At 37.3% G+C, this 13,294-nt stretch overlaps 1 protein-coding gene across 1 annotated transcript in view; it reads right to left on the reverse strand.

Annotated features, from left to right (window-relative positions):
- Tmtc2 (transmembrane O-mannosyltransferase targeting cadherins 2) overlaps positions 1–13,294 on the reverse strand; it is a 388,745-nt gene that overhangs the window by 158,266 nt on the left and 217,185 nt on the right. Inside the window, exon 4 of the mRNA XM_038314716.1 lies at positions 11,140–11,254. Within this exon, the coding sequence (XP_038170644.1) occupies positions 11,140–11,254 (115 nt within the window). The remainder of the gene's footprint in view (positions 1–11,139; positions 11,255–13,294) is intronic.

Consider the following 13,294-nt stretch of genomic DNA (forward strand, 5'->3'; position numbering starts at 1 on the left):
TCCACATTGTGGGTATTTTTTCTTCTTTTAATTCTGAAACATAGACTTATACAACCTGTACTGAGATGCTGAAATATTGGTTTTATCAATGTTTCCATTAATGCCGGAGACAGCAAAGCAGAGCCCCCTTCACGAGCGTGCAGTTCCTGAGATGCAGGAAGCAATTCCCTCCAGGCAACCCAGTGGCGGCTAAATGAGTGTGCTACTTGAGGGCCAAAGAGAAAACACCTATATGCCTGAGGACTGCTTCTATGGCGTCTGCATATGCATTTGGGCATTTGGCAATGTTACAGATGATTCTGTTTACAGCGATTCTACTAGTGCACTTGTTCTTCGTGGTCTTTTCCTCTTTCCACACCAATGGCTTCTGAAAATATAAATGTGCTGTAGGATAATATGAGTCTTCCTGATCTGATAAAGTGTGCAGGCATTGAAGCTGTAAAGCAGGTTATGGGGAAAAACCTGACTGATGAAAGAATTGGGGAAACGTGGGGGAAATGCAGAAATTGTTTTTTACTTGATTATAAAACTTGGCAAAAGAATTATACTGAAACAGAAAAGAACTTGGCTATGATGAATAAAGTTTCTGAGGACCATAGGGCCTGGCAGGTTGACTGCCTGTGGCCTTATAAATCAAAATTGTAATTGTAAGGAACAACAATGGGAAAGATACGACAATGGAGTAAAACCCACTGAACTATGCTTCTGTAAACTGCAAGTAGCTAGCCTCAAGGTGAAAGTCTCCAAAGTTGTTTTATGATTAGCTCAGCTAAGAATTAAGAATATAGTGGCTGGCATGGGGCATGGGAACTGGGAAAATGTCATAACAAATGATGATGTTCTGATTTCAAAGAATCTTTATACTTCTTGTGAACTGCTTTGCCCAGGTAACGATTAATCTGTGGCAAGAAAAAAAAGAATCATTTTCCTTGTGTAAAATTTACAATAAAGACTAAGGATGGAAGCTCAGGGCAGAAGAAGAAAGAAGAACAAGTAGGAGAAGAAACAGAATAAGGAGAAGGAGAAGGAGGAGGAGGAAGAAGAGAAAGAGAAAGAGGAAGAGGAAGAGGAAGAGGAAGAGGAAGAGGAAGAAGAAGAAGAAGAAGAAGAAGAAGAAGAAGAAGAAGAAGAAGAAGAAGAAGAAGAAGAACTTGCCCTGCAGCTGATAGCCTGCCAGCTTGCATCAGAATCCTCGGTTCGTGTATTCATTTCGCCTTCCAGACATCCCAGATTCGAGACCCTGGTCTCCAGTGCATTAACAGTCCTTGTATTTAGCCTTTTTTATATTATACAAATATATTTCACTGAAAGTCAGTTTTCATTCACACATGTATATAATTATGACACAAAAATCTATACACTCTACCTCCAAATGTCCTTATAAAAGATGTAAAAATGAATTCTGAATGCTTACAAGATAGCAAGAAAAAACCTAAAATTATTCAATCGAAACTCATTTTTCCCTTCTACCCCGGTTTCCCTTGTCTTTCTACCATGGTTCCCATCTTCGTTCCCCTTTTTTCCTTCCAGGCTGAGTCATGACAGTGTCTGCCTTGTTACAAAAACACATGGGGACTATTTGAAATAAAAGTGACCTTTGACCAGGCATAGTTGGTGCATTTTTGGAATCCCAGAACTCAGGTGGTGGAAGAGAGGATCAGGAGTTCAACGCCAACTTGCAATTACAGGCATATGCTACCATTCCCAGCTTAGAATTTTATATATAGCTTTCATGTGTATGTGTGTGTGTACAAATGTTCTCCTCTGCATGGGTCCATGTACCTATCTATGCATGGAGGTTGATGTCAGAAATCATCTTCAGTTGCTCTCCCACCTCTTCTGTAAGGTGGGGTTTCTATCCGTTAAGAATTCACCAATATAGCAAGTTCCTCTAGCTTAATTGCTTCGGAGACCCCACACCTCAGCCTTCCATGATCAGAATTATCAAAGAGCTGCCACATCCACCCTGCATCAACGAGGGTTCTTTGAACTGAACTCTGATTGACATAATTGTTTGGCAAGAGAACCATCTCCCTAGCACCAACATATAATTTTAAATCCAGACTTCAAGCTACTTGAAGAAAGAAATTATATTTTGCTTGTGAGCTAATTCTTACTTCCTAACCCAATGGCTGTTATTCTGCAAACACTTGGTATTTGCTGCGTGGATCTGCAGATAGGCTCATAACAATGAGTAAAAGGCGGGACTTCACAGTCAGCCTCTCTCAAAACCGTGTGAAAACCATTGATGTTTGTAATAGGTGTTACAAGAATTGGGAATTCTAAGTATTAGGAAAAGAGTTCTCACTTTAACAGATAAACCATAAAATCCACCCAGGATGAAGCCCAGGACAGATGTGCAACGAACTGCAGGAAAAGATGGCTCTGAAATGCACAGGCGTGAGCTGCAACTCAGCTGGCCACTGTAAGGGCCAAACAGAGGGGAAGTGCTAATGTGGACATGGGAGAGAGGAGTGAGAAGATACCTGCAGATTTACGGGCGAAAATAAGTGTGACCACAGTTCTTCCTGGAATGGTTTTTTACAGGGCCAGGCCTCCTGAAGCTAAGACTTTATCATCCAGGACTCCTCAGATTGATGACACCATAACTTAAGTTAAACTTTAGTTTTGGGCATGCTTATGTAATAGATACATTATCAAAATAAACTAATAATTACTATGCAAATTGCTTACTTGTTGATCCTCACCACTGCCTGTGACTATACAAGGAGGAAAAGCCCATGAAAACACAGGTACACACGGACTTGCTTTAGCTCTAATGTATTTAATTTTTTAATCTATTTATTGTTTGTTTGGACATAAGTCTACTGGGGACTGATGCTTAAGGGAGTGTTATATCAAACACCTAAACACAGCCATGTTCCTCCCTCAGACCCTACAGAAACTACCAGAATACCTCTGAACTCTCCAAAGTGTGCATCCATGTTATACACAATTTATGATTTCAACCCATGATCTGATGTATAAAGCCATGAAAACTAAAACAGAAAAATTTTCATAATGCATTTTTTAATTAACCTGAATGCTTTTTAAGGCCATGTTTTCCACTTAATCAACTCTGACTTCTTTGCCATTGGACAAACATCTGGGTCATTATGTATTAATTCTCTTGTCTGAATCCATATCTGTCATTTTGAGAAGACAGATATGAATTTTTTTATATTTGAATATTTGAATACTGTACCTCTTAACCGAAACTCAATAATGGACAACTGAGTGGTAAAATGTACTTGAGAGCACTTTTGGCTGATGTAATCATTAAGCATGGTCAACCTGCCCTACTTTCAAAAATCACTTATTTAAATGCCTACACTATGCTAAATCAATGCAAGAAATATGTTTTTATTAGATCTATTTTCTGTGAGGACAGTGAGAATTACAATAACTGTACAAATTAGAACAGAAAGTATCTAAGAGATAAAACTATGTAATATATCTAACTACATGCTTATATGCTTACTGAAACGTTAGGTCTACACGAGAGGAAGAGAAAAAGATACAGTACTAGGTTCTTTGCTGTGTTACTGAATAGGGTCTATGACTATTTCCATGATTTTACAAGACCACATGTGTGTATTAACTGTGTGAGGAGATTATCAAGTATAACAAAATGGGAGAAATCTGTTGGAGCTAGGGAAAAGCAAGTCTCTGTAATTGCCATCTTATTCTGGGGAAATATCAAGGGCCAGCTGAGTTGTTCATCCACAGCCTTTGCTAATTGCATCACAGTGAGTTAACAAGGGAATCCCTCTCCCATTCCCTTTATGTAAACATACGAAGCAATTCTGGGAATCCCTGTAAGTAATCAGGAATTCTCTACCATTGGATGCCAGTCTCCTGCACAGGCACTCACTGCCCATCTCCCTCTATTACTGTGCTCTCCTCCTCCAATGACACTTGGCAGGAAATCCTGTTTCGACCTATGGACATCTGGCCACTACTTAATTTTATCCATATATCCATCAGTTGCCACTTTTCAGGGGACAAGATTTATTTCTGTACATAGGCCAAGGTATCACACCAACTGGAATCTACAATCTCTTCTTTTCTGAACTCACAAAGATTCTCCAAACTTAGCCCAGAATATACAGACTTCTGATATGCTTGTTATTATTGGATCTATAACGATAACTTGATACTCCAATGTAGTGGTTTGAAGACTTTAGTACCCACTTTGTGGCACTGTTTGGGAAGGCCGTGGAACCTGTGAGTGGTGGAATCTCATTGCAGGAAATATGTCACCGAAAGAGGGCTTTAACTGTTTATGGTTGCACCTCACTTCCTCAGCTCCCCGTTCCAGCCACCATTACTGCCACTTGCTGCCATGAATCCATGCAATGATGGGTTTTATCTGTCTGGAGCCTTGGGCCAAAATGAACTCTTCATTCTGTGTGTTGCCTTCATCCTTGTATTTTATCCCAGCAATGAAAAAGTAATGAAGGCCGCATCCCTTTTCCTTCATTGATGCTCCCACTTAAAATGACTTCCTCCTAAGGCAGTTTTGGACATCATGAAAAACATAAACCACTGAAATCCATGTAAGTATTTTAGTGTCTAATACAGCCTACTGCCTGTCGACCACTTCTCTTCAGATTAAAAATCATCGTTGCAATGGAATTGAGTCTCCTAATAGTGAGATGTGCGGTAAAACTTTTGCAAATGAATCTAAAAGTGTCTGCTAAGTTCTAACATGTCTTACCCAGATGTGAACATATGTGGAATCGAGGTCATTACAAAAATAATTGGCTAACAAGGAAAGCGCTTGCTTGCTTGAGTAAGATGGGCATCTGGAGAAGGGAAAGGTCATGTGAGAACATAGTTGTGCACCGAAGATTCCCAGCAAACCACAGAAAGGGGCAAGAAACCTGTCTACTCTAGCTCCTTGCTGTAGCTGCATATGAACTTATGAGACAATACACCTCTATCTTTTTAGTTATTCAGCTTAAGTACTTTGCTCACGATAGCCATAAATACCAAAAGCATACCTGAATCAACACTAAGATACATATACAAGGAAATGAATAAAGCTCCTCAGTAGACATCTGATTCAAGAGGCACTTTTCATTAGTTTGGTTATGTTTTCGAAACAGGGTCTCATGTAGCAGACTCATGTCAAACTTGCTGTGTTGTAGAAGAGGATACTAAACTCGTAAGGCTCCTGCTTCCACCTCCTGAGAGCTAGGATTACAGGAGTACATGATCACACTTAGTAAGAAGGTTAATTGTGAGATAGAATTATCTAGTGGCTGATCAAAATGCATGTTTCAGAGAATGTGGTTATGAATACCTATTACGAGTCACAGAATTGTTCCAACTCTCCTAGGGATCCTATGACTTATCTAAATAAACAGCAAATATAGTTAGAAGTCCTCTGGAAGGTTACAGTAATGAAGCCACTGCCACACCAAGAAGCTGAATGTTAGAGGTGAGGGAATCATGATTTTCACTAAATAAAGAATTGACAGGAATGCTTTATTTTATGTTACAGTATTAATCGTTCTTAATTTGTTTAGAAGTCTTTCTTTCTGAGGTTGCTGCTGATCAGATGCTCTTTTTACATATCAAGAGATCACATTTTTTTCTGCTGACTTTTTAAATTAAGACTGTAGTAATTGAATTGCAATATTAAACATCTTGCCATTAATCCCAGATTAAATCCTACCTGCCTGCAGTGTTTTAATCTTTAATATGCTGCTATATCCACTATATTAATTCCAAGACATGCATGTATTTGTATTCATAAGTATGACTTGTCTATAGTGGTTTCTAATTTATTCTTTCTTGTTTGGGGCTTATTGTGATTTCAGGGAGGAGCTGGTACATAATCCTTTCATATGTGTGTATTTAATTTTGCCAAGTTTTGCTTTTAGTATATTCTAACTTCCTAAAAACAAGAATGGTAATTAGTGAAGAAATTATGTCTTCTTTGAGGATGTGGAAGAAACCACTTGCAAAGCACCTTGATTTTGTTCTTTCCTGAAAAAAAAATAATGTTTCTTGAACTTTCCCAAAGTGCTTAATTGACATTGCTATTTTTTTTTTTTTTGGCCAAAACAGATCAGCTGTATTTTCCTGAGATAGTTAACTATTTCCCAAGAAAGTGTATGTATTTACTATTGTGTTATTTTAAGCATTCAGATATCTGTTTATAATAATACCTTTCTGTTTTTCAGGGCTCCACGTGAGATTTTCTATTCTGTACAATATCATCCTTGCCAGAAGTTTCAGATCCTTCCATACTCATACCTAATGCTTCTCCAAATTCTAGTTCATTGATATTTTTTTCTATTTCTCATTGAATCTAAAAGCTGCTTTCTTTTCTCCCCTTTTCATGCTTCACAGATTGGATACTTCGATTCTAACAACACAGAACAAGGGCAAAATCTCAATTATCTTCAAACATGATCTCTCCATTAGGAAAAATAATCAAAAATTGATCATACTGTCTTAAATTTATTATCTGCCTTCTGAAACTGAATGAATAATGAATAAGTTCAATGTTCCACTGAATCACCTGTTTAAAAGAAGACAAATATATACCAACAACGAAAGTAGACCAACTATTTTTCAGCAAAAGCATGATTATATTTCAGGAACAAGTGAGTCGTGCAGTTAAAAGGTTGAAAGTCAACTACGTGTTTATGAGATGTGATGCTGTGAATCACTGAACGATAGCCCAAGGGCTGTGTCTCTCAAAATATGCTACACTCCAAATGAAAAGCAAACATACAAACACTGATCTGCTAAAACCAGTTTAAAATAATTTCTTGTGTGAAACATGCAACTTTAGTGACTTGCAAGTATGAATAAACAGTTGACTATATGCTCTGCTACGTGCTATTGGTGTCTGTTAAGAATAAGATGCAGTGCCTTAAACTTCACACTCTGTGGCTGTTGTCTATAATCATGAACAGACATCATATCAGATGCAATCAGGAACAGATACGCAAATGCTTTCTGAAGCATTTTTTAAAAAACAGATCTTGGGACAGATACGCAATCCCACGACCGACTCAATCACTCTGTTTTGACAAAAGATCAAGGAAGTCAGTAACTGTGATAAAATCCATACATTAATAGATTTAATTACAAATATTTTATTTCTATCTGTAAAGGTGATCTGAATTATTTCTTTTTGGGACTTGAAATATGCATATTGAATATTGTGGGAGCCATCCTCATTTTTATACCTGTCAATTAAACGTGCAAATGGAGGAGCAATGATACAGATTCATAGGAGTGTGTTCAAATGGCAGTTCATTACGTGTGCGAACTTAGTTGCCTCTAGGTCTCATCTTCCTCGTTCCTTTACTCAATACAGAGGCCGCACTGAAAACTGAAAACATTGTTTCATAAACAGAACGTAACCTTGTGTGTGTAGCTCTCTGATGTGATTTGATAACATTACTCAGTCACCTGCCCCAAACTTTTTTCTAAAGCTTTTGCAGTCTCTTAAGGTAATGTTCACTCAACGTCAGACATACCTCCATATTATACAGGCCTTTCTTACTTAATATTTTCCAAATCACCCTTTCCTCCTCTATTTTTACACAAATCAAGATTCAGATGTACTATTCAAAATCATTGGTTAGTATTTTTTAGTATAAGTATAAAAATACAGGTCTTAATGGCAATATTAATTCTGATCACCTAGAATCATATTGTATCTGGCATAGGGTATCACCTCAGCAATTGCTATTTAACTTTTAATGTAGTTATGAATGCCTGCATGTTATATTATTAAATAAAAAGCTCAAGTACAATGAAACATTTCTGATACTTTACAATGGGCACTTAGGATTCCCCAAAAGCCTCTAATGTTCATGAAGAAGCATAGGTGTTTCTTTCCAATTTATAAATGTTCATCAACTTCAATTGTTCAACACAAACATCTGCCTCACCCTTGTTCTGTGAGGGAGGAACCTGGGATGTCATGCACAGTGGTCAAGTTGGTAGCACTGAGCATCACATCGCCTGGCTGAATTACGAAGCATCCTTGAGAAGACTCCTGCACCGTGACCAGAAAAGCACTAGTCAGTGTGCTCCTAGTGCCAAGAATGAGTACCTCTAGGTTAGCTTTTCTACAAAGACTGAGAAAGTCATGTTTTGTTTTTGTTTCATTTTCCTATTAAGAGCTTATTTAGAACCAGAAGTAATCTCCGGACATGAGAGAAAATTATGCAACAGAAATAAGATTATGCAAACCAAAAGAGAAGCTATTAATTTTCCTTTTGATAGTTTGTTTCTAGACCAGTCACAGGAAAAATGGATTTGTACTAATAAAAAGAAATAGAAAAGGTTTTCTACTATTTGCTACTAAAATCATTTATCCTGTTTATTTATATCATAGGTTATGAAATTATTTCGGTGCACTTATTTTACACTTGATTCAACTCACAGAACATAATAACCACTTTTAAAAACAATAATTATTGAAATCCAGTCAACAATGTAAGTTATATATTCCATTATTTCCTGGACACGGGTAACATGTTTTAGTGAAATCTATGCTTCTTCATTTACTCTGATAGTTACATGTCATTTTCAAAATATATTGCAACTTTGTGCTGCACGTACCAATTTTTTCAGCTATTTGAATTAGGAGGGAAATCAAAGGATAATCAGTTCTTCAAGAAGGACACCTCAGTAAAGCTTTGGGAGATCCACTCATGTACTTTCTCTGCTAAACAGGCACCCACAAGTCATTATAAGATGAACACAATAAAGTACACATAAGGTGGTATGCTAGCTAATTTTATGTTTACTTGACAAATGTTAGAGACAACTAGAAGAGGGTATCCCTCTAGATGAGAGATAGATGAGGAAATGCCTCCATAAGACTGAGCTGTAGCCAAGCTTGTGCATTTTCTGAATTAATGATCGATGGGGCAGAGCCTAGCCCATTGTAGATGTAATCATCCTTGGACTGGTAGTCATGGTTATAAACCAATGTAGGATGGACAAGCTATGAAAGGCAAGTCAGTAAGCGGAACTCCTCTATGACCTCAGGATCAGCTCCTGCCTTCAGATCCCTGCACTGTATTAAGTTTCTGTGCTGACTTCCTTCAGTTATAGACTATGATGTGGAAATATAAACCAACTTGTCTTTTGTGCATGGTGTTTCATTACAGCAATAGAAACTCTAACTGAGATGGGTAGGATTGACAACTGGATTGTTTTTATGTTATCAGTAGAGAATAAGTTGGAGTAAAACATATTGCCTTTAAACTCCTGTCCAACGGGTACCACCAATGAGAAAGTGAATTATTAACCAGTTGCCTTTGTGACTGAAGATACAATATCATGGACGAGTCCTTGCTTAGTACATACCAGATTATAGGAATAATAATAATTAAGCAAAGACTATAGTTGTGGCTAACAGAATATAAGCTCAATGCAGAAGTAGTAATTGGCCAGATTACTTAATCCCCTATATATACAAGAAAAACACTCTACCCCATATTGTAAGACAAAAGGTCCTTTGAAAAATATATCTATATCCATCGATCTATATTAATGTATACATACACAAAAACAATATGTACACAAATGTTAAAACTCATAAGGTTTTTATGAAATAAAATTATCACATGAGTAATAAAGTCACAAAATAATTTAAATGAAGAAGTCACAATATGCTCTAAGAGGATCTAAATATATTCTTTCAATATGTCATTTAAAAAGGATATGCATTCCAATTATGTCAAGGAAGAAGATGAAGATGCACCCAGGGATGCATGAACCATGAGCAAGAGAGGCAGGATTGTACAAAGGCTTTACTGTATGAGAAGAAATTCTAGGTAATAAGGGGAAAATGTCCACACAAAACCCTCCTGCTGACACTCGCGTATCAGGGGGCAACAGATTTGTATTCCATTGTTAAAGTCTAGGAGGGTGAAGTCAATGTGAACACCAGAATACAACATTCTACACAGCTTCTACGGTTTACTTTAAATGCCTACCTCCTTTTCCATTTATTTTTATCTTTAATAACATGTCATATCAATACTTCTAGACTAGACCACTAAAAAGATTTAGATAGCACGCACAGAGATGCATACAAAAATTCAAGCTTCTGAGTTGTGATACCTTATTACACAATACTCAAAAAACACAAAAAGTAGGTGACAAATTTTGACTGAGAGTGGTAGCTTCCTGATAAGGAACTGGTCTTCTATGAATCCATAGCAACTCTGAAAAGGCTTTCCCAGGTGCCGCACAGTCCTGCCCACTCTGCCTAGAATTTCATCCACGAAAGCATATGGCCTCATGAGTCAGTAAGAGAAAACTTTCCAGGGTGAAAGCAGACAAAAAGACAGATGAGAGGTGGGAGAAGAAGGGCAGGCCATGAGACTGACAGACTTTCCTAGCAGGACTGAGAAAATCCAGGATATCAGCTACAGGAGTCAATAGATTTCCATGACATATAAAAATGTCCCAGATGTAAACGACAAAGGAAAGGATTCTAGTTTTCATTTACCAACGCAAACACGCAAAGCTTCTTAGAACCTTCCATTCAAAAGGCAAAGTTGATTTGGTCCTTGAGATTTTTTTTTCAAAGTTAATACTGACGGATATTTCAAATTACACAAACATTCCTATACTCATTTGAAGATGTGGACAAGCTAGATGATAAAGAAGAAACTCTAGCTAGCATCTAGAATATTTCTGTTATTTCACTGTTTGAACATATATTCTACATATACTTTGACATAATCAAAGTTTCAGTGAAGGAAAAATGTGTCCTTTAATATTCAATGTGCCATTTACACATGCCACATTAAAGACTTTTTTTTTGAAATTCTGTATTCATTCATCTCAGTTTCAGTAGAACATGTATTTTTAAGTGGAAAAACATCGATACCGACTTTTTTTAAATAAGGCATAGTATTTCAAAAAGATTTAACCATATATTAATACACATAAATACAGATGACGTGACCTCAAACAGGGAAATCATAAATGCCATTCTCCTGCTGATCTCAGATGCATAATGGGGGGAAAGCTATTTTAGAAAAAACAGAGATCAACATCTCCATTCCCATCAGTTAACTCACTGGTCCCCCTCACAGCAGGTTTCAAAGAGGAACTGAACCAGAGAAAGCCAGGCATACTCACAAATTATACAGCATGTCGGCCATGTTGCTGCGGTAGTATAAAGCGTTTCTGTAGGCGCTTTCAGCTTCAGAAATTTTACTCTGACTCTTCAGAACATTTCCAAGGTTACCCCATGCTGGCAAAGAGAAAAAGAAGTATTCAGGCTGAGTGTCAATCCGATGATATGTGACATAATATCCATCCATCAGGAAGTACCACAGGGGTGAAAAATCCTTCATAAAACATTTTACATGGAAAACTTATTTCCTTTATACCTTAACATTTCATCAAGCCAGGAGATTAAATATGTTCAAAGTCTAAAATAATTAAAGCTATCATTATGCCTCAGGGCTGATGCACGCATACCGTTCATCACAATGCCAAGAACGATGTTATCTTAAGATCACCTACAAAGACTCCATGTTCTTTCAAGTTTCTGTAGTGGGTCTTTGTGGTCTGCAATTACTGTATACATATTGGGCTGGAAGTAGTAAGAACTCACCCTCAAATAAATCAAGACTTCATTCAGCTATGAAAGAACTGATAAATGTCATAGAACACTCGAAGATGAGATGCACAAGAAAGGTAAACCAGACAGATGCCAGAGAACAGAAGGTATGAGTAAAATATTATGCTTCTGACCATAGGTAAGTCCACAAGCTATGTTATAAATATAGAGTATTAACTCTAAAAGTAGATGTTTTGATAAGCAGGAAGAGAGAAACAAGAAGGCTTATACAACTTAGATATATCTATTTGAGTTATTACTGACAAGGCCAGAACAATCAAACGTGTCTAAAGTATCAATTTTCATGCATTAAAAATATGGAGATTCTTTCCCTGTCCAAGTTCCCTGTGCTTCTCTAACTTAGCACCCCCCCCCCCCAGTTAACCTTGATTACTAAATATAACGCGTCTCGTGTCCTTTTGTTTTCTAGAGAGAAAACTGATGTGTCACATTGCAAATGCTTCCATCGCAAAAAGAAGACACTGAGCTCATAATTATCTCCCAACAAATAGTAGCACATGTTTCATGCTTGACATGGGCCATCTCATAAACGCTCCCCACACAGCCCTACAGATGAACCCGACACTGAGTCTGCCTGTGGACGCAGAAGCACTAAAGGATGTGCCAGGTTAATTCTGAAGCAGAAATTCCATCCAAAGGTGATTAACCTGAGCCTGCCCTATCCTTAATTAACATTCGCATACTAGCAGCAAAGTAAGATTCACACCCAGTGAACTGCTCCACGGCATCGTGCATTCAGAGAAAATGTTAGCATTCAATTAAAAAAAATTAGAAATATTATCAGGTAAACTAATAATTTGAAAACAGGAACGAAGAAAAACAGAAAGTCATATTTAAATTTAATAGACAAAAACACTACTTTTTTTAACCTAGTGCCCTTCATCTCAAATTAATATAGTATGGCCCTGCAGAAATTTCTAATACTCAGTCTTATTTTCAAGCTACTTCATTCCTCTCAAAGTTCTGCATAATAACAGATTAATAAAATAGATTACATTAAATTTACTCTTGAAAACACATGCAAATATTAATTTACACAATGAAAAAGCAATTAGCCCACGTTCCCACCCAAATGGATATGCTAGAGAAAAATATCAGCGAGGACATACTAAATATAAATTTTTAAAGATATATTTCCATAGAAATAAATGGAATTCTTAGCCGGGCGGTGGTGGCGCACGCCTTTAATCCCAGCACTCGGGAGGCAGAGGCAGGCGGATCTCTGAGTTCGAGGCCAGCCTGGTCTACAAGAGCTAGTTCCAGGACAGGCTCTAGGAACTACAGGGAAACCCTGTCTCGAAAAACCAAAAAAAAAAAAAAAAAAATGGAATTCTCATTAAGTGCTTATGTCTTAATTAAACAATAGCTAACAAGTGTCCCTCTGGTTAACAACAGGCATAACTAGCAATAGATCCAGAATAAATGTCTACAAATTTCATTGTATGTTCACTTACTCAATCATAAATGTAATAAGATATTTGTTAATTCTCAACAGCATTAAGAGAACTGGGCCCAAAGCATGGAAAACAATTCTTCAAGGTAATAGCTCCTCTAGATGGTCAGACTGAGTTCACTGAGGCACATTCAGATGTTACTAAAGAGCACTTCTGAGTATGTCTGTAAAAGTATCCAGAGGTAATGACATGA

This window comes from Arvicola amphibius, chromosome 17 (assembly GCF_903992535.2).
Source record: "Arvicola amphibius chromosome 17, mArvAmp1.2, whole genome shotgun sequence".
NCBI lineage: Eukaryota > Metazoa > Chordata > Mammalia > Rodentia > Cricetidae > Arvicola > Arvicola amphibius.